At 51.8% G+C, this 22433-nt stretch overlaps 1 protein-coding gene across 2 annotated transcripts in view; it reads right to left on the bottom strand.

The window, feature by feature from the left end:
- FARP1 (FERM, ARH/RhoGEF and pleckstrin domain protein 1) overlaps nt 1-22433 on the bottom strand; it is a 345779-nt gene that overhangs the window by 40957 nt on the left and 282389 nt on the right. For both annotated transcript variants that reach the window (XM_075563476.1, XM_075563477.1), the window contains exons 12-16: nt 18850-18925; nt 17555-17804; nt 3234-3421; nt 2506-2595; nt 601-734 (exon numbers count right to left, since the gene is read on the bottom strand). In XM_075563476.1, coding sequence (XP_075419591.1) covers nt 601-734; nt 2506-2595; nt 3234-3421; nt 17555-17804; nt 18850-18925 — 738 coding nt within the window. The remainder of the gene's footprint in view (nt 1-600; nt 735-2505; nt 2596-3233; nt 3422-17554; nt 17805-18849; nt 18926-22433) is intronic.

Below are 22433 nucleotides of genomic sequence, written 5' to 3' on the forward strand. Positions count from 1 at the left end.
GGATGAATGGAACTGCAGATTTGACAAATGTATTAAGTGTAATGGAGAGTACTTTGAAGGTGATAAGGTTGTTTCGTAAGAAAAAAAATTAAATATATAGCTTTGAATAAAAAATTCTGGTTTGGAGGGCTACCCCTTGGTATGTATGTATTTAATAAGTGAGTAGAAAGCAGACATCAGTGAGATCACTACTTAGGCCTAGAAATAAAATATTACCAACAACCCCAAAGTCCCTCCGAGCCTCTAACTTTCATAACCGCTATTCTCTCCCTGGTAGTTACTGGCTCCCTTTATTTTTGTGAAAAGTATGCAAGGATCATAATTATTTAATTCAAATACAAAGAATTCATTTTAGAGATTTACAAGCGAAGAAGGAAGGAAAAAGAACCGATGGTGCGCTCTAAGCACATGCACAATTGAATCAAGCATCCGTTTAAGGCTGGCTTGCTAAGACGTCTCACCAGTCATTTGTCATAACTGCTGCTTTTCAAGCACCACAAAGAAACGGCACGAGGCAGGCAGGCAGACAGACAGACACAAAGAGAGAGAACGAGGGGAGAGAGCGCAAGCCAGCGAGAGCTTAAAAATAATTGTACTCACCACAGGGCGAGTCGTTGCTCAATTTCCTTGAGAAAATTAGTATGAAATTTGTGCAAAGGTTCAAAATTCGGGAATATGAGGCTCTTCAGTGCTTCGGGCATGGAGTCCTCTTTGCTCACGGTGCTCTGGAACCACTGCCGGTGGAAAGGGGACATACTATGAACGCCGACTGCCCACCACAACGCTTCAGAAGTAACTCTGCGGCTCAATGCCCTTGGAGGACCAAGGCAGTGGGGCAGGGGCAGGGGTGGGGGTTGTTTAATCACTGGAAAAGCAGCGCTGCTTCCTGTCTCCATGGGGGCATCACTTGGGTCTTTTAGAGCACCTGGGCGGGCCAGGTCTTCCTTCCTTCTAGTCAATGAGGCGAGAAGCGGGATGGACCTGAGCAGCCTGTGACCAACCGACTGTTTAAGCCAGGACACATTAAAAAAAAAAGGTGAAAACAGACACAAAACATCCCCCATTCCACACTTTGTCATGAGCAGCTCGTGCACACTGTGTCCCTAATCCCCCACCCTCTGCTCATAGTGCGCTACCAGGTTTTAGATAGGTGGTTTCAGATTGGAGCCCTGTGGGCACAGTGGGGTATGCATGGGGAGGAGGCTAACCAGAAAGCCAACAGTTTGAAACCATGAGCCACTCCACAGGAGAAAAAGCAGGCTTTCCACTCCTGTAGAGAGTTACAGTCTTGGAAACCCACAGGGACAGTTCTACCCTACGCAGTGGGGTTGCTCTGAGTCGGCACAGACTCGATGGTGCTATTTGTCCACGTTCTCGCAGAAGAGTATTTTTTTAAAGCGTATGATGTTCAAACTAAATATTCTTTATTAAATGAGCCACATTATTCTAAAATTGATTGAGATGATAATTTCACAACTTTTAAAAATATGGTTAAACCCTCGAATTTCATAATTATATGTCAATCACATTGTTAAAAGTTTTGTTTTACGGGGTAAAATCGCTGTTCTATTTAAAGATGACTTCACGGAGCAGCTTCAGTTCACGGCTGAAAAGCTATTTCCAGGTCCCAGTCTGGGGCTCTGTCTCACGGTAGCCAGCTGGGCAGTCTGGTTTAGAAAAATTTGAAGTTCGGCTCCATGCTTTTGGTTTTTCCTCCTTTTGATGAAAACCCATCCGTTGGACCCAGGACAAACCCCTTGACTGGGCAACTACTCACATCAAAATCTGCATTCTGCCCAACTCACGGGATCAGCACCTAAATCCAACCACGGAACCCCTCTGCCTCGCCATCTTTAGGAAGTCCACCTCTGCTCCTTTGTTAAACAGCTGAGCCTGACCTTGGCCAAACGGGGCGGTAAAAGCCATCCTCCCCACGCAAGGTCACCGGGCCACGGGAATGAGTTGGGCTTCTGTTCTATACACGTCAATTCAGGCACAGAAACGCAACGCATGCCTCGCCACTGAGCAGTCAATCCCAGAAGCCAAGGGTTAGAAAGGCATTTGCAATGGCCTGAATGCGTTTCCAAGAGGGCTGATTAAAATAACAAAAGGCATTCTGCTGGCAGATTTTGCAGACATGGCTCATTTTATTATGAAATAGGAAATGGGCCTCTCTTCACCTCGGAGGCAAAACCCCCAGGAAGAAGAAATGGTGGCCTCAGACAATGGGCCAGACATGGAACTGCGCTAGTTCACGGCCTGCAGGCAGCAACTGCCCCCCTTTCCTTTGCTCCTTCTGAACAGCTGGCTTCCTCTGCATGTCAAGAAAGTAGAATTATCTATTTAAAAAACTGTATGTGCAGCACACTAGTCTGATTTCTGTAGCAGGGACCAAATCCTTTCAGAGAGCCCGCTATTTCTCTCATCACAGCCCCTCCCGCGCACGGAGAACTGGTGGAGCTGGGCGATGGGAGAGCCAGCGCTCGAGGGAAACGCTCAGCATACCGAAGTGATGACTTCAAGGTCCTTCAGATACGTCTTCTCGGTGGTGGACACCTCTTTAGCAATGAAGTAGGCTTTGTCCGTTGGGAATCTCTGCAAATTCGTAAAGAGAAGCAAGACATCATCCTCACTCTGGATCACGTCCTGATGACAAGCAGGTTGGAATGAAGCAGCTAGCGTGCTACATATCACTCGTGTGTTCCGTTTGTCACTAGCTGGTGATTAGCAAGTCCAGCCTCTCTGTGGGTGGGTGGGTGCATAAGCCATTTAAGAGAGTGGGCTTCAGTGGGGAGAACGCAGTCTCGGAATGTTTCCTTTCGTGTAAATATCGCCATCATTACATGACCTTGGTCAGCAGAGCAGACGAGTCATTCACAGGTGGGCACGTATACAATCTACTTCATTCCTAACATGGCAGAGTGGTAACAGTCTGCCAGGAGATACATGTAAGAGCAACTCGAACACCCTGTCAGCGTGGGAACTTCAGAAACGGGTGTCATGCCATTCACAGAAATATAAATGGCAGCTAGCCCTGGGGGGTGGGGCAGGGTAACCGGCAGTCTGTCAGCCAACCCTGGTGATGCCACTGTGACTCGATTCCCTGCAGCCTATTCGTGCCACGGGCAGCCAGCACCCGGCGTAGGCCAGTCGCCAGTTTCTCCTCTTTTCTTTAAACAAAGAGTGAAAGCAAGTCCCTTGTCACCGGCCATCTTGCCAGGGCCAATCGGTACCTTTCTACGGCCTTCCTCTTCGTCGTCCGTCCTTGGGCACGCCTGGTCATTCAGCAGCGGGCTGACCAAGGGGGAGGCCTGCTTGGTGTCGGGGCTCAGGTTAGGCGACAGGGTCACGTTGGCAGGCACGGCCCCACCCTGGGAGTTGACAGACAGTTCTGAAAGGTGAGGGCTACCAGTCAGGGAGCCTGTTTGGGATGAGAAGTTTCAAAGAAAGAAAGAAAGAAAAAAAAAGTAATTCCTTCTGGGGCCTGGTTTCCCTTTAGAATGTCCCCCTCTCAGTGCCTGCGAACTACCCCCTGGCCAACACGATGCTGGGGTTCTTTTTCAGGTGGTGAGCTTGTTTTCTCCCCTCTCCCCTCCTCCGAGCACTACCAACGTTGCAATCATTCAATTAACGATAAGGTACAGAACATGGCCTAGAGCCCGGTTACCATAGTTTCGGGCTCCAAACCAGTGCACCCCCAAATAGTGTTTTCATCACCTAACTACGGCCGTGACTTCTAAGGATGACTCGCGAAAGACAACAGTGTCTACAACACAAGGAGACGTCGGGGAAAGACTAGAACATCGAACTAGACTAGCAGGGGTCTACACAACAGAAGACGTCAGACTACGTGGGGTCACAGCTAACGGGAAGGTAAAGCCGCTAAGTCCCCATCTACAAAGAACAGAAGGCGCGCGGGTTATACCTGCTGCGGGTACTCCACGTCTCCCACCGCTTGGGACAGAAACACTAGCGTCACATTCACATGCAAAAAGAAACGAGCGTTTAAAAACTGCAAAGCTCAAGGTCATTTGATTTTCACCATTCCCTTTTTGGGTCAAAAAGGGACAGGTCGTTCCCAGCGCCTCTGAGCAGGACAACACACGAAATAACATGGAAACGTGGTATTACCCGTGACGAAGTCGGCCGAGGTGGAGGGCGGGCGGGCACTTAACACTCTTTTGCCAATGTGACGCTGCAACTTGTGTACCTCAACTCTGAAGCTGGGGGCGGTGGGTCAGCCGCGGGCAGTGCAGCCCCACTTTGCTCTTCCCTATACTGACCAGTTTCCCCTCAATGCAGGCTTGCTACAAGGGTTAGTTAGGCAAACGCGGTGAAGTAACTTGTGGTCCTGTCTGGTATCGTTTGGGGCGGGAGGAGGGAGAGAGAGAGACACCACGTGAATGCTTTCGATACTGTTCAACGTGCAGTTTCAGCCCCGTGAAGGATCTCCGGAGAAAGGGAAGCGTAACTCCCGGGAGGGGGGGGTGCCTCTGTTGCCCTGACATGTCTTCTCTCCCCACTGGGGTCACTCAGAGTCATTTTACAACGCCAGAGAACATAGCCCGGCTGATAGCTGATGGGGTGATGGTTGTGGATTTGACCCCGGAATGAGCAAACTGTGGAGAACCTCCACCCCCCACACCCCCAGGCCCAGGTCAGTTGTGTCACCAGCAGTGTGAAGGGCCACCAGAAGCTGTCCTGCCCACCGACGACGGGCCGGCACAGCGATGCTTCAGCAAGGAGATTCGGAAATGGGAAGCCATGTCAGTGAGATGAAAGCCCGGTGTTAGTCAGGACAGCCCGCAGCCCACTCACCACCAGACCCAGGAAAACCCGGAGAAAGAGGCCAGGAGTTGCTTCACAATGTCAATTTTATTGACACCAGTACACAACTGAATACAACCGTTTAGAGAGACGCGAGCGGGACCTGTCAAACAGAAACGCGAGGACAATCAACACCGCAGTCGTCTCAACGTCCTGCACTGGTTTGGTTCCCAGTCACAGAGAGAAAGCAACCGTCATCACCATAAACAGGAGTTAGGAAAGAGAAAGGCTGGCAGTCGGTCGAGAGATCAAGAACGTTGCATGCTGCTGTGTGTTGCTGCTCCGGGGGGACTTCTTCTTGTTTTGTCCACCTTAACCCGGCCAGCTTGGGCCTCACCTTCCGTGCTCCCACTGTGTGCACGCGTGCGGGTGTGCGTGCGTGCGTGCGTGCGTGGGGTCGGGGAGCCAGTGAGAAGCGACAGCATGCTGGGCCTGCAGTTTGCAGTGACTGGAGACAGGAAAAGCATTCCCCTCACCAGGGAGAGTTGGAACCCAGGGAGAAAACCCAGTTGGAAGGCGAGTTCAAAGGGGGAGGTTGGCCTGGGGAGCTGAGGGGAGATGGTAGGGGTGGATGGACCATGGGGCATGGCCAGCACCCAGCTGCAGAGACAAGGGGCTGCCGCATGCCAAGGGAGACAATAATGCTGAGCGCCCGCAAGTACAAGGGGCGTCGAACAAGCTGCAGACAACGAAAAGAAACTAAATGTTTCCACACACCCTTGGAAGCCTCCTGGTACAAGCACTACCACCTGAATAAGGCTGAGGGCTGCTTCCCCACCGGGGGACTCGCACTGGGAACCCTGGGCAGGCTGAGGGCAGGAGAGCAGAGGACGACAGGCAGGGAGGGGCCTCACTGGCAAGGAGGCCCGGTGCTTCCGAGGAGACAGCCATTCAGAGCTGGCAGTCTCCTCACGTGACCGACCAGAGGCGGCACTCGGGAAGCAGGGCAGGTAGGGCGAAGTGCATGCCCACCTGGGCACCTCCGTCCAATCTGAGCAAGCCCACAGGTGGTTGGGCCAAAGCCTGCCGGTCCCGCCCACATCAAAAGGTCAACTGTGTGGCCTCCTGCGTTGCAGGTGCAATCCCCAGGTGCGGGGGACAACCAAAGGGGGCCGGCCAGTTTCCTTCCGCCGAGAGGCTACTTCAGCTGGCCTTGTCTAGGTCCGAAAGGCCCACGGAAGCAAAGATGATGGGTGTGTCTGAACATTAAAGCAGTACACGTCCACTGGCCAGGCCCAGGAATCGACGGGCAATTCTAACGAAAGGAAAAGCCGGAAGCTGAATTCAATTTTGCTCACCAGAACAGCATCCCTGGAGAGCAGGCTCTTCCCACCACAAGAGAAACGACAGGTTTTCAAAGTAACCGCCAATAGGGACAATAGGGAGCAAATAGAAGGATGCAGCTCCTTCACTAATGAGCAGTCACTGCAATGTGCGGACGAGGGTAATTAGTAGAATTCGGCAGCCTGATGAGTAATTAAAATTCCCTTTGAGCCGAGAGTTTAAGGCAACACAGTGTACCGTATTTTCACGCCAAGTGGGCATGATTGGGTTTTTTTTGCAAATCACGCAGCCCCGTCACATGTGAGTTTCCTATGTGTGCTGTGTGCATTATAGTCACCTGGCATTATTCACGTGGACGTGCGTCATGCTCAAACAATGACAGTCTACAAACCGGCTTCCACCAAGGTCCTGCCCTCGGCCTGGGAAAGTGCTGTGCTTTAGGAAAGGCAGTGTCCACGTATACAGTTACTGGAACGACTGTACCGGTTTCATGGCAGTAGTCCATTTTCTATAAGCATTAAGAAGCAAACGTGGATTTGTTGTTGGGCTAAATGAGCTCCCGGCTGTCTACAGCACTACAGATCCAATTCAGAGCATGCGTCGGCCATCTGCTTTGGAGGCACAGCTCTGGGGGTCAGGAGAGGGGGCTGGGACTGAGGGTCCTTGCGAGCTACTCCATGGGCTCATCGATCCCTTCTCTTCATGATCAACATTCAAATCCAGGGCTGTTGAATCAATTTCAACACATGCCGACCAACCCCCGAGAATTACAGACTAGACTGGGTCTAGAGCAGTGGTTCTCAACCTTCCGAATGCCTCGTGTGGTGGTGACCACCCCCAACCATAACATTATTTTCATTGCTACTTCATCACTGTCATTTGGCTACTGTTATGAATCAGGAAACCCCTGTGAAAAGGTCGTTTGCTACCCCCAGAGCGGCCGCAACCCACAGGTTGAGAACGGCTGGTCTAGAGGGGTGTCTTGGTTGTGCTCTTTCAGGAAGCTGAACGCCAGGCCTTTCTTCCATGGGGTTGAACTGCCAGCCTTCCAGCTGGCCGCCAAGGAGAAACTGTTTGCTCCACTCGGCGACCGTACTAAGAGAGGGTTCTAGATAAATAATTGTGGACAGCCCTTTGAAAAAGCACCTGGACCGTAAGACAACGGGCAGGAAAAAGAGCTGTAAGGAGACTAGAGAAGGATTAGTTGTGCCACCCTGGAAGCCTGGGTGCTTCTATTAAAACCCAAACACTCTTATTTTAGAAGTTTCACAAAAAAAAGAAAAAGAAATTGCGTGGGGTTTTTTAGGCTTTTAGTTATGGTTTGGATCAATGAATCTCCCCCATGACTTCACAGTCTTCTCTCCTCCCCCTCCATCTGGAAGTGGGGCTGGTGGAATGTTGCCCTCGGACCTGGACTGAAAGCTCTGGCTCCCACTGCTCCCAAGGGAGGCCTCTGCTCATTGCCCTTCGAAGCCCCGCAAATGCACACATCCACACGGCACAGGCAATGACAGGGCTGCACAGGAGCGCAGCTCTATCAGGGAGCCCCAGTGTATCACCCGCCCAGCAACTGGCTTCCTACATCCATCCATGCTTCTTCCAGCCTGCTGCACCTCACCTGCGGCACCGGGGCAGCGCTTCAGCACAGGCACCTTTAGGTGCAATCCAGGATCAACAAGCCAAATGCTTGCTCGTCCCCCAACCCACCCTGGGTACTGCGCACAGGCGCGGGCTAGCCATCATACCTTCAAGAACTTAACAAACCGACAATGTTCTGCGGAGAGAAACGTTTCCTAGCCTCCCGCCCCCCGCCGCGCCGAGAGATAAAGCTGCCATTTCTGGTATCTTAGCTGGATCGAAGCTAGCCGATGAGCTCATCATCTGGGTTCAAATCAGGTGGCTGCTGTTTTCCCCTTTACAACCAGGCAGTGTTTTCCACATGTGCCCCCCACGTCTGATGGCTAAGCATGCACATCCTTGAGCATCTTTGAGCATCGGGCTTCAAAAAGTTCATGGAAAACAGAATGACAAGATAATCTTCGAATACATGAAAATGAGAACACGACTTTCTCCGCTCCTCTCTTCAGAATTAAAAACAGTTATGAAGTTATTCACAGTCTTGGCTTCGTCTACAGTTCACCTGTCCCGAATCATCTTTGGTCTCCTGTAATCAGCTTCTAAAATACAGCTGGATCTATCTGTGCGTCCCGAAGGTATATTGTTCCAGGGCACTGCAGGAAACACCTAACAGAGGCAGGTTTTCATCTGTCCCTAAAAGGCCCTTTAAAGATCCATACATAATCCCTCGGTAAGAGCGAATACAATGCAATCTCTCTAAAGAGAATCTGCACTTGAAAGCCTGTTATCAAACACCGATCAGTATTATGTTGGATAACGGGGCAGTCTCCGGCACAGGCAGAGCCCACCATCGTTTGATGTCGAAAATGGCTCACGTGCCCTTATCTCTCCCACCCCCAAAAGGACTCTGACAAAAGTGGGCAGAACCTGATTGAGAAATAAGGTTATAGGATTACCGGGCGAGCGCTGTTGTCCTCTTCGGGTTACGTTGCAGAGGAAAATGCACACGTGCTTCTCAGACCAAGTTCTTTTAAGAACACTTGTACAAGCGGCTAAGCACCAACTGAGCAGCCATCGCCAAGCGATTCAGAAAAGCAATGGCAATGGCACTTGCAGAGAGAGAGAGAGAGAGAGAGAGAGAGAGAGAGAGAGAGAGAGAGAGAGAGAGAGAGAGAGGCGCCATTCACAGAGAAGGGAAAGCGAATGCACTGGCCCGGGCTTGCCCGTGGGGACAGAGACGGAAAGGGCTCCCGTGTTTGCGTCTGGTGGTGGTTAGTGGTTAGTGGGGCAGTGGCAGCCTTTGGTTCGGGAAACAATAGGGTGCTTCGTACCAGTGCGAAATATCATCTTGTACTCAGGACAAAGCTCTGGCCATGGGTGGGGGCAGAACAGTTAAACCATTGACAGTTTTTACAGCAAGATACCTGTTAGGACAAGTAAAAGCCTCTTCAGTCTAGATGAACGAGAGAGATGAATACCGTGCACACATTGTACATGAGCCTGGCTTCCCATACTGAAAGCGGTCAAGCTCATTGTTCTTGGGGAAGCCAGCCATCTCCCCCGTGGCGTCAACCCATGCTTTTTGAGATACTGCACCGGAGGCAGGGGGGAGACGCGGGAAGCAGACAGTACCTGTGGAGCATGCCTACATTGGGGGCACTTGTCAAAACTACCCACAACCACGAGGAGCCCCCGAGCCTCAGTGAGGTGAGGGCTTTACCTGGATCTCCCCGTCTACCCCGCTCCCCACATGTGGGTCGGATGCTGGGGCGTGCTGTGCTCGGGCCCAAACAGAAAGAACCCCCTGGGCACCATCTCAGCTTCCTCTGTAAACTCACGCCACAGAGGCTGTCTGCTTCAGTGAGACCTCTCCCCCAACTACAGCGACCCTGCCACCTTCCAGGACCTGGCCTACAGAACGAGGGCAGTGCTCACCCCAAAGTGACATCAGTCGGTTGCTGGCAGATTGCTTAGTCTCACAGTGAGGCCACGCAGGCTGGAGTGAACTGCGCGCTCTCGGGTTTTCAGTGGCTGGGTTTGGGTTTGTTGTTTTCCAGGCTTTTATTCCAAGGTATTTCTGAGTGGATGCGAACCTGGGCCAGCCTTAGCTGTTCACATCCGAGGGCCTCCATCCAAAAGGCAGACCCTTCTGTCCATCTCCCATGGCCCTGCCCTTGGTGCAGCATGGGCCCCCGACCACCCACGGCTCCCGAGGCACACGGCTACCTTGCTGGCAAGCAGGATCGCTGCATTCAGAGGAAACAGGTATTCCAAGTACAAAGTGGGATAGAAACAAAACATCAGACAGGGCTCCAACAATGCTGGGGGCAGAGGGGAACACCATGCTTGTGGGCAAAGACAGAACACGGGGGTGGGGGATGGGGAGGGGAATTTTTTTAAAAAGGTTTTTCTCCAAGATAAGCAGTACATGCTGACAAAACAGTGCATACAATGGAACAGAAAAAAAATGCTTTCTCAGGTTTATTAAACAAATGACAAAAATGAGAATGAAGTCCCCAGCCTTTTCTACTTCCAAATTAATATGATGCATTAGACATTTTCAATCTACTACCTAGAGTATTACGTAGACACATAGAGAGAACAGATGGGCATCGGGTTAATAAACTGAGGCGAAGCTTGTGAAATTTGGTTAGTCAGGTTGTCACGTCACCTTTCCAGGCAGAAGGGGGTGTGAGTCGGGGGTTGTCAGCTCAGCTCAGGGCGAAGGCAGCATGTCCATGTAAGAACCAACCCTGGGTCTCCCTCCCAGGCTGCTGCAGGCGGCAAACCCTGCCTTTCTTACAAAGGAGCTCGGAGGAAGGAGCTGTTAGCCCCTATCCAGTGGGCCTCCAGGTCCACGTCACCACACCGCCACTGGACCCAACCTCTTTGGGTGCCACTCAACCACCCAGGTTTATAGAAAAGGCAAAAATAAATTAAAACAAGTACAAACAAAACCCCCAAATAGCGGCCTCCATCCCAACCGAACAGGACTCTCGGAGGCTGCAAGTCTTGTGGGAACAGGCAGCCCTCGCTTCCCTGTGGAGCGGCTGGTGGGCTCGAACCTGCGAACTGAGACCAGCTGACAGCACCAGCAGGGCTCACCCCAGACTCATAAGAAGGAAAACCAACAGCAACCAGTTGCTAGATCCATTCTGACTGTTGGCAGAGTAGAACTACTCCATGCGGCTTTCTTGGCTGCGATCATTTGGCAAAAGACAACCAGGTCTTTCTTCCAAGGCGCTTCTGTGTAGGTTTAGTACCATCACCATTCTTTCAGCCAGCTAGTAGACAAGCGCTTAACCACTGGAGCTTCCCCAGGGGGGTAAGAGCCATGGGGCTACAGTATTTAGTTCTGTGGGACATAGGGTCGCTATGACCCAGCACCAACCTGAAGGCACCTACCATCACCGCCGCCGCCCATCTCAACAGTCTAGGCACCACTCCCACCTCACTTCCTACTTGAGTGTACAGACAGTCACTGCAGAATGCTTCGGCAACACACACACACACACACACACACACACACACTCACTCTCTCTCTCTCTCTCTCTCTCTCTCCCTCCGTCTCTCTCTCTCTCTCTTTCAGGTGGGCCCTGCTCCCTTCCTCAGTGCCCTCAGCTTCTCTGGCTTTTCTTCACTGATTTCCGACTGTGCCTGCGCACTCTGAATATGAGTGCCTGGGCCGAGCAGCAAGATCAAGTGTCTTCCAGTATCACCGGCCACGATGCTGGACGAGCTAGGAGCTGTAGGCTAAACCACACACACGGTGTGGAGACAGCCTGGGACAACGGTTGTTTTCATCCTCCTACTTTCAAACAGAAACCTGTCCCAAGACATAGCAGGGCCGCCTGAACCTGAACCTCCTAACCTCCCTCAGGCGAATGAACTGCCTTCCACCTGGTTACAGCCAATTTCCAGAGACCAGGAAGGCAGAGACAGTGCTAAGTTGGCACGCCCATGATCCTGAACCAATCAGAATCCACTTCCTGTCTGACACTACAAAGCCAGAGTGTCCCCATTCTTCCCGATGTCCGTCAGGCTGTACAATTATTTCCACTTCGGGGTAGACAATGCAGCGGAAGTTCCAGTGCCCAAGACTTCAATCATGCTCGTTAGTTGTCTGCAGTGCTGTGCTGTTTTATAAAGCAGGGCCTTTTTCCCGCTCCCCGACCCCCTGGTAACGAAACCATCCCCTCTGCCCAAACCGGCACCTGCACCTGACTTATGAGCCGATGTTTCGGCCCTCTGCTTGCTCCGGGTCACTTGAGGAAGCGGCCCACAGCCACACACGGCTCTTTGATGCCTACAACTCTCTGCCCCATCACCATGTACTTTTAATTTATTTTCAGGAAGACGGGGGTTGCTGCATTAAGTCGTGTGCTAATCTCGGCCTAAGAGTCAAGTCTGCTTTCACACGCCAACAACCGGCGCTAGAAGCACGCACACGTGTTCTAAGGAGACCCCCTTTCCCTGTATTAATTTCACTCAACTAAGCAAAAGCAGATGGAATTAGACTACCAAGGACGAAGCACCCCTAGCCCCTCCACCCCTGCCTGGGATAAATTCTCTGGAAGTCACCAGAGCACATGTCATTAATCATTTACTGCTCTGAGATGTCCATTCAACTGCACCCTTTAGGGACCTGGCCATGGAGTCCAGTGGCACAGAGCTACGGGCAGGGGCTGGTTTGGGAGCACTTGCCTCTTTAAGGTTCAGAGAAACCAGAGCTAGCTACATGCGGGGTGGCACAGGCAGGTTCTGGCAGTTTGCTTTGAAAACTTTAGCAGTAATGCGAAAAACCAGAGAAAAGCTAGGCTAAGAGTAAGCTCCAGACGCTTAAAGGAGGACTGTTTAGTCTACACAGGAGAAGATGGGGGTGGGGGGGCTTTCTTGGGAATACAACCCTGAGAACTTTTCAATGTGGCTAACCGGAATAAGGGTGCAGGTGTGATCAAGAGAGAAGAAAATAAACTCAAATTATAGACCAGGTCATGTAAGGCTGCATCTACCTAGCTCTCAATGACTTGCCAATGGCTGGGTTTTCCCCAGTCTATTTTGTCTCGAAATATGGACAAGGTTTGAATGATGAAGAGCTCATGAATCTTGATCGCAGCTAGGCAAAGGGCGTCTGTATCCCTGTTAACAAGTTTCATCGACATTTAAAATGCCATTTTAATGTTGTATTGTTTGCTTTCCTTCCTGCTCTACAGGTTGCTTACAACAGATTAAAATGATGCCAGGCCTAGCAGACACGTTTCGGGGAGAAACTCGAGCAGCTCAGCTCGGGCTTTAGTTTCGCAAGGCTTGCCTTTAAATCCCCCCCCACCCCCCTTAAAGCATAACTTACTTTGAATCTTCAAAGAAATCCTCGAGAATAAGATTGGCGTTGCTCACATTTTAAGGGCAGCCCGATGTGGTGAGCTCAACTTGTGAGAAATTCCCCATATGAATCCCACCTGTGGTGAGGGGGAGGCTGGCCCACAGGCGTCCTCTAATTAAATGCCTGGCTAATAAAAACATGTCCGTGGCATGCAGATGGCCGTCAGAGGGCTGGAGCGATTCATGGTAAATTCTGGAGCTTGTTTAAGTACATTTCTTCACGCGGCAGGAATTTCTCAAGTTTTTATTTCTGCTCTTAAAAAGCAGCCCCAGAAGCAACAACAAAAGGGCCAGGGCTTGCGTATTTTAAAATCACACCCCTCAAAGGAAACAGAGTGGTGCCAGGAGGCCCTCAGTCGCCCTGAATGGCTTCAAGGGTTCTGTTTCTAGATAAGCTTCTTGTCTTATGTGGGAGAGTTCAAGACACCGTCCCACTGCCTGCCACAGAATAACCACTACCTTAGTCGAGGGCTCAGGAGACCTGTTGTTCTAGAACAATGGGCTGACAGGGCTTGAGGTACTCCTTGGGAAATCTGACCAAATCCTGAGGTCTTGAATCACAGCTCCCTGGCAATCTACACCCAACCCTGCTGGCTGTCCACCTGTAATCTCACTTGAACTGTCCATTCTTTGGCAGTGAGACTTCAGGGGCCTGTGGACTTCCGGATGGGGCTCGGGGAGTCTCTCAGGAGCTGAGATCCTGGGCGTTGGGAAGGTAAAGGGAGCGGCTTTTCCTGCGCTCTGTGCAGCACGTGTCAGGCTTGCTCCACCAGGCTCTAAGAAATGTTCTGTCAAGTCTGACTCTCAGTGACCCCAAGTGTGTCCGGGTACAACTGGGTTCCCTCGGGGTTGCTGAGACGGTCTGTTCTGCAAGCCTGTGAGGCCTTCTCGCCCGCGGTGCCCTTGGGTGGCCTGAAGCGCCAACCTTTCACTTAGCAGATGTGCGTGCTAACTGTTGGGAAACAAACCGTACCTCCTCATCTGTGAGCACCACCAGCCGTTACTTCAGCGCGGCTGCTTCCCTAAGCCATGACCAAGAAGCAAAGGCGGAGCTGCTCCGTGAAAGCAGACAGTCTCGCCGACAGGACGGCAGCCCACTCTGTGCTCTCCAACCACTTCCGAGAAAGTCACTTCTTTATCTGATCTCGCAGAGCGAAGTCATTGTGGCAGCGAGGTTCTGCGTCAGAGTGCTCCCCCGGATGGTTTGCACTCCGTGCCGGGCAAGCTCACGCTTCTGTTCAGTGGGATTCCTTAAGGAGACTGCTCACGAGGAAGGATCAAGGCACAAAAGAAAACTCGTGGGAACCAACCACCTCCCGGAAATAAGCCACAGGATTCACACCCCCGGCTGCTAAACTGACCCACGACTATTGGGTTCCGTAGCAAGTTCACGTTCCAGTCCTACACGGAAGACACAAACACCTGTTATCACGGCAACCCCCCTCTCCCCCAAGACAAGCAGCTGAGATTCATTCATACCACCTATTGGGGATCTGTGATTGCCTAAGGACAAGTCTAGAATCCTTAGTCTCCGAATCGGGTTATATTTATTCCACAAGACTCTACAACTAGAATACGGGACTCACAAAGACGCCGTGTAAGAAGACATCACGCAGTGCAAGACGACCTCATGCAGTGTAACAAGCCCTCGCACGGCGTAGGAAGCAGGAGACCAAGGCTTGGGTTCCCCCTTGTTTGCGCAGGAGCCGTGAGACCGCGCACTCATTTCGCCTTCCAGACCAAATCTCCTCATCCGCAACATGAAAGTCTGCCCTCGGTGGTCCCCAAGGGCCCTTATCACATAAAAATCCTAGGATAACGTTAAGCATCTAAACCTAAAGCAGCACACAAACAGGCTATACCTCAATGGACATCTTTCCACCTGGCCAATAACCAGTTTGATTCACTCATCATGCAATGAATCAAACGATTAGAAAAGCAAAATTTTAAAAACGTTTGAATGAAAATGGGGTCAGTCTTCAGAATCTTGACAACAGATGTATGGATGCCACGAGGACAGCTGATTTTGTGAGCCTCGAGGCCCATCGACACTTCTGCACAGAGGCCCAGTTCCACTCTAGCTCCAAACACGCTGGACCCTTCTCTGGGACAAGTCCTACAGTGCGCCCAGTAAGGGCCAGCCTGGCATGGTGACACACCCAGGAGGTGCCCTAGCTACAACCCTTGTCAATGACCCTGTGCGAACCGCCAATCTCTGCATTTTCAACGACACGGTTTATCTTTTCAAAGGACCGAAGACGGTGAAGTGCCAAGTAGCCAGCAATCAGGGAAGCGATAGGGGCAGGTTTTCATTTGTGACACTCTGTGTCCTCGGCAAGCGAGCCACAGGAGAATCTAGAAGGCAGTCTGGTCTGGCAGAGAAGTGACAGTGGCTACTCAGGAGCCCCAGTGTCTGGGAGCCCATCCACATATCTGGGGCCAGAAACCCAGCATAGCGGCGCTGACAAATCCCAGGTGATCCCAGTGGGTCACTACAGTTAAGACGCACAGAGAGCAAAGGCCAGGCTCTTTCCTCTAGAAAACTGGAATGCTTGGTTAAAGGCACTGAAGAAGGCGGACAAGATTTAGAAAGAAGTCAAACCTGTTACTACTTACACCAGCTCCCTCCACACCCCAACCCCGGCTCAGAGAAAGATCCAGAAGTTGCTATGTCCACTATGTGCCCCGAGCCATCCAAGCCTCCCCTAGCACTAGGTGGTGCGTGCTTCCATGGCCTAACTTCCTGGGGACAACTGGGTCTTCAGCAACGAATGACTTTCCCCTTCTGGCCACTCAGTGGCATTGGGCTTTCTCCAGGAGGTTCCAAGAGGCGGCGCTCGGACTGCTTCAAACCTGATTAACAATGCCATCCATGAATGCAAACCCACAGCACACTGGCAAGCCCATCCAAATGACACTTCCAGAAGGTTTGGCCGCCTGCAGAGCATTTCCTAAGAAGTCTGGCAAGAAGAAACAGCCCAAAATTCTTCCCATCAAAACGGTCATTATTCTTGACGTCAGATCTCCGCTAGCAATAGACTTACACTCCCCCCTTGGATTCCGTCAGCTCCTTGCTTTAAGAGGCTCTTTTTAGAGGAGGGGATGAGGGGAAAGTCCAATCAACACCTTGCCTGGGATGTCTCAAGGATATTTCGGTCCAAATGCTTAAACGGCAGGAGAGCCATCTGTCTACAGAACTGAACATACACAGAAAATGTCCACGTAACTACAACATACTACGCACATGATCAGATTGAGAATGAACTGTTCTTTGCTGGCCTTCCACCGGTAAGATAGACAGGCTTCCTGGTCATTGGTCATTATGTCTTGCTGTTTATCTTGCCCATGTTTTCTTGGAAAGCAAGCCCCTGTGTGCAAACAAGTGCCCCAGACTTCCTCTAAGAAGGACTGATTCAGCAATCAGAGCCATTAGGACGGGTCAACTGTATTGCAAGCCTGAACTAATGAGCCCAGGTCACCGGCAGCTGGGGGCTTGCCTTCTGGCCTCCTCACTCATCCTCCTCTGCCTCCTCTCTCAGACACAGGCTGCCCAGGGGCTTCTTACTTCGGGGCGTGGAAGGGGACCTCAGCATGGCTGGGGTACCAAATGCTAGGGTTTGGATGGGGGGATTTGCCAGGTCGGGGTCTGAATCGCTGGATTCAGGCCCACTGCTGGTGGATCCCTCGGTCATATGGAGGGGAGCCAGTTGGTCTACCATGTTGCTGGTACACACTGGCTGCATGGTAGGCGGCTTGGGGCTCGGCCCCAGAAGAGGGGAGCCATTAGCCAGCAGCCGGGCCCCTGAGGCAGCCAGGGTGGCCAGTCCCCCCTTTTCCTGGCCATCCAACACCTCGGTCTCCTCCAGGGTCGACGCCACCTGGCTAAGGATGAGAGGGTCTGTCTCTGACTTGTTGTACCGGCTAGGCAGGTTCCGCAAGTAGGGTCTTTGCAGGACAGGGGAGCAGCTGCCATCATTGGGACCCCCGCCCGGGAGTGTCATGTCTCCCACACTCCTCTCTCTACAGTCGTGTCCGTTTTCGGAGACATACCCCTGAGACCCAGTCCTGTCCCAACTCATACTGGGACTTGAGCTTCTGCTGCTGGGAGACAGTGGGGTGGCCAGGGGGCTGCGATCACCCGAGCCCCGGAACATTTCATCGATCAGAGAGCTGTGCCTTGGGAGTCTGGGGCTCCCACTGATATCAAAGGTTAGGTCTGCCGAATCGTCATCAATGAATTCTTGGGAAGGCAGCCGGGAGGACTTTACAGAGAGAAGGGATGCCCTGTGCCTAGCCTGTGTTGGCCTCTCCTCCCGGGAGAGCAGATAAACACCACTGGTCAAATCACCCTCATAATTGTCATTTGTTTGGGACCGTGACTGGGACGCGTGTTCTCTGAGAAGATCGCATTCACTATCTACGTCACTGCAGTCAATGAAAGGGATGGAAGTACTGCTGCCGCGGGCAGCCCTGGATGCTGGACCTGTGCTGGGGTGCTGGGCTCGAGGTTTGCTCTGCTGGCTCCTGTCCTGACCGGCCGCCTCCTCTTCCTCCAGTGTCACCACAACGGCGCCATCGGCCTGCTTGGTCCCCAGGGGGCTCTTCTTCAGAGACGGGCTTCGTGGGGGCCCCGGCTCCTCGGCGGGCCCTGTGTGCTCCTTTTCCGGCTGGCAGCTCAGGCCTCTTGGCAATTCTGCACCTTCTCCACGCGTCAGGCTGGCGCTCGTCGGAGACTGGGGGTGGGGGAGGGAGAGAAAGGGACAGAGGGAGACGAAAAGAAAAGGGAGGCGGTTACACCAGCGCCATGGAGGAAGGACCGGAGTCAGAGTGGAAACATAACAGCATCCCCCTGGAGCTCATGGAGAGGACACGCGAATAAAGGGCCTCTCCCTGGGCGCCCCTCTGGCAGGAAGTGTGCCCCCAGCAGGGTGATGGGCACTGTCTCTGCTGGGCTGCGCTCCCATTTTCCATTTCCTCAGCTTCTACGGAACCGAAGGGCCCTGCCAATCCAGAGAGGTCTCAGGAGCAACCGTGGTCAGCGAGAGGATGACGGACAGTCGTCACAGGCCTCTTAAGAACAACTTGGCGCAAATTTCAGGAGAAGCAAGCATAAAATCCCTCTGCTTACACTTCTACGCATAAAATGGATAGGCAAAGGACTTAAAAAACATTACAAAAGAAAAGGGAAAAAACCCACATGATGAACTCTTTCTCCGGCAAAGTTCTTACTCCTGCTCAGAGAAAACCCTGGAACGCCACTCAAATGGAGGCCAGGAAGAGCGAGCTCCCGCTCCCCGCTCCCCCTCCGAGCTCAGTTGATAATGCCTCTTGCTTCCATTTGCGAGCACTGCCCTGGAACACAAGCCGGGGCGGGAACCCACTGCCCAGTTCCATGCCAAAAAAGGTCCTGAGCGGGGCACCCAGCGGGAGCTACCCCGCCTGCCTTTGTTCTCAGTCTGCCCTGCCCAAGCCAGTCCCCTTTGCTGGCTCTCCTCCATGCCCGCCCTGCCTCCTGCAGCCCTGAGCTTGGGCCCACAGAGCAAGCCTCTCTGGGGCTCAGACCACCCCCAGCTGGACCGTGGCTGGAAGCCAGCTGCAGGACTGGGCACCCAGCACCAAACCTATGCCTGCTGGGCCCTGGTCTGGGACCGTCCCGGCAGTCACGCCAGAGGACCAGGAAAGCTTGGGTCCGCTCAGGAGAGGGAGTGTGCGGAGAAGGGGGCTCGGGGGTGGGGGGTGGGGTGGGGTGGGGTGTCGTCGTCGATCGCCCTTACTCACTTGTTTTGGCACTTCTGCGTTCGCTTCCCGAGGCTGCGAGGCGAGGCTCCGGATGGAATGGATCTTGCTGTGCTTCCTGGGAGAGAGCACCGGAGAGAGCCAGTGTGAGCAGAGTTGTATTTTCTTAACAGTTCTGCTTGCACACGACAACACATACCGGACAACAGTTCGCCCGTGCCGAGAAGAGTTGTACTACCGTCACCACAGTCAGTTTTAGAACATTTTCTCCTTTCGGGCACTCATTAGCTCCCTCTTTCCTCCCAGCGCCCCTGCCACGCCCCCAAGAAACCATCGATCCAGTTGCTGCCTCTATAGATTCACCCACCCTGGAGTTGGTATGCAGGAAAGCATACAAAACACAACCAGACTGCCGAAGCCACCACAAAACCAACAACAAAGTCACACAGAAAAGCCTCAATCAGAAAGAAAGCGGGAAACAGTAGAGACGACAACTCCGAGAAGGGCCACAGGGAGACCACGTGATAACCAGGTGTTAAATTCCGCCCGACCACACCTGCATGACAGCAAGAGGGCAAGCACCAAGTTTCTTTACTAGTAAGCCCTGCGGCCTTCGGCAATAAGCACGCCACCCAATGGGATGTGACCACTGATACTGGGGAGCCGACTGACCGTCCTCTCCAGTTCTCCTAGCACTTGTAGCGCTTGGGGTCCCTTAAACCTCGAGGAAGCCCTCTCTAAGGCACACCCCCACCCCACCCCGATCTGCTTCCAGTGGTTTAAAGGAACAATAATTCAGCAATATCTCAAAAAGTCACTGAGCAGGGAGGCTGGCCAGAGCCGCACCGGCTTCAAGTTATGTATAAGATATGGTCCAAGCATATGAAATCAACTCATGTATTTGGGATAATTATTTTAGACCTGGAGCCCAAATGGCATAGGGGAGCTATGCGTTGTGCTGCCAAGCCAAATGAAAGGTCAGCAGTTCAAAACTACCAGCTTGTGGTGGTGACATCATCTGTTGTCAATGTGAGATAAGAGTGAAGGGGTGGAGTTTAGCCTGTCAATCAGGTCACAGCTTAACAACCTCATTTGGAGGCACTAAATAGCTCGCTGGAGGCGGGACACAGGCTCACGTCCTTGCGAGGCGAGGAATGCTTGCTGATAAGACACATGGAGCCCTGGAGCTGAAAGAGCAACGTGGAGACCCTGCCAGCGCTGAGATGCCTCCACCACCACTGGATCCACAAGACTTTCCACCACTGGCCTGGGATCGTCCTGCATTCGGCATCACTGCATGTGTTTTGTGAGTCTGAAGAGGACTTTATAGACATAAGGCCTAATGTTGGATCGGATTTATGGACTTGATCTGGACTGGGCTGGGGCATTTTCTCAATATTCAATTGCTCTCGTCTATAAACCTCTTTCTTATACCCGTATGGATGTCTATAAATTTGTTTCTCTAGTCCACCCAGACTAACACACAGCTGCTCTGTGGGAGGAAGACGGGCCTTTCTACTCCTGTAAAGAGTTATAATCTCAGACACCCACGGGGCAGTTGTACCCTGTCCTATTAGGGTCACTCAGTGATGGTGAGTGTCATTTGGGGTGGCTATTTCTAGTTCAATGCTAGAAGCAGTAATGACAAGGTATCCTCTATGAATGACCGTATCGATTCAAAAGAAGGAATTCTTTCCATTACCATGAAGTCCTCTTTATCTGCTCACATCCTCAGCCTACTGCCTCTCCCCCCACCCGACAGCATTAAGACAACCTCAAGCACTCAAACCCAAGACATTATATAATACATGAGAGATTTAAATTCTAATATATGGATAAGCTTTTCATCAAAACACTCCAAATTCATATAGAAAAAAAGCTCTCGGAACATCTGCATCTTACACTGGGTAGATAATCACTACCCACACCCAGGAAAACAATGGGATTTGTCATATCCAAACAAGGGACACCAGACCTTGCCTGTGCGCTATGTTGCTGCATGTGTGCCAGGCGAATGGCTGCAGACATGCCCAAGGGCGGCTGGAGTGGCACCGTCCTTTCCGCAAAAACAAAACCAAACAAAATGCCAAAGCAGCTTGAATGTTTATGACCGTATACACTCGAGTATAAGCCGACCCGACTATCAGCCCAGGCACCTAATTTTACCACAAAAACGGCATTTAAAAATGTGCTGAATAAGTCGGTTTATACATGAGTATATACGGTAGTAGGGACAATGAGAAGGGAAAATGTAATAGCTGCCTGAGACTACACTTAACATGCTTCTCCAAAACGGGGTGGGGTTAAACAAGCAAGATGCAGAATTACTGCAATCTGATACTGCCTATCTACAGGGCGGGTGGGGTAGGGGACACACACAAGCAAGGCAACACTGTATACTGTACGGCAAATTAAAACTATATATTGTTTCTGGACAAAAGCAGTAGCATAAATTGATCTGCCGTTGCTTTGGAGATGGGAGGAGGAAATGAAGGAGCTGGAGTTTAAGAGAGGGGCTCCTGGATTGGGGTTGTGGGTTAGTGCTTAACTGTTAACCAAAAGGATAGCGGTTCAAACCCTTCCAGAGGAACCTCGGAAGAAAGGCCTGGGGATCTCTTCTGAAAGAGTCCAGCCCTGGGAGCCCGACGGAGCACACACGGGGTTGCCAGCAGTTGGAACTCACTGGAGGACAACGGTCCTTTTTGCTTTGTTGGTGACGTGGGAGCCTAGGTGCCACCGTGGTGACACTTTGGGCTGCTAACCACAAGGTCCGCAGTTTGAAACCACCAAGCTGTAACTCAGGGAAAAGACGAGGCTTTCCACTCCTATAAGAAGTGACAGTCTCAGAAACCCACAGGGGCAGCTCTACCCTGTCCTACAGGGTTGCCATGAGTCAGAAGGGGCTGGAGGGCAGTGAGCTGGGTTTGGTGATGGTGGCAGGGCTTTTCCGTTGCTGTTGTTAAAGGGGGTTTTAGCCACATCTGCAACCATGATAACTAGAGATAAAAGGGGCAAAGAAAGAATAAAAAAAACATTTTAGAGCTGTAATAGGTGTTGCCTCTAAGCAACGAGAGCATGGGTATATATTCGTGCTGTTTTCTGTATTTCCTGTCCATCCATTGGCATCAAGTGATTCCAACTCAGACCCACTCGGTGGCACAGGGCTGAGGCCGCAAAGTTTTGGCAGGAACCGGTAGCTTCAGCTTTCTCCTGCACAGCAGTTGAAGGGTTCAAACTGCTGACCTCGCGGTTAGCAGCCCAACGCATTATGACCCCAGGATGCCTTTCTGTACCTTACAGAAATGTTTAAATGCGTCAAAAGAAGCGTGTGTGTTTTGGGGAAGGTGTGCAAAATGTATACATGAAATAATGCCGAGTCACTGCACTGCCTCACTAATCTCTTTGAGAAACTTCAAGTTTTCCATCTTTAAGGAGGAATTAAGACTGTCGCAATCTCAGACTGCAGGGGTGAAGACTCAGGCACCTGGGACAGTGCCCGGCACGCAGGAACAGCTATCAGTACTGTGCTGGCACAGTAACAAGAACAACTCTTATCCGAACTTTATTTGACTAAAAAGTCCATAGAAATACACTCCATTGTACAAATGTGCCTTGACACAATGGAT

Source organism: Tenrec ecaudatus, chromosome 11 (assembly GCF_050624435.1).
Source record: "Tenrec ecaudatus isolate mTenEca1 chromosome 11, mTenEca1.hap1, whole genome shotgun sequence".
NCBI lineage: Eukaryota > Metazoa > Chordata > Mammalia > Afrosoricida > Tenrecidae > Tenrec > Tenrec ecaudatus.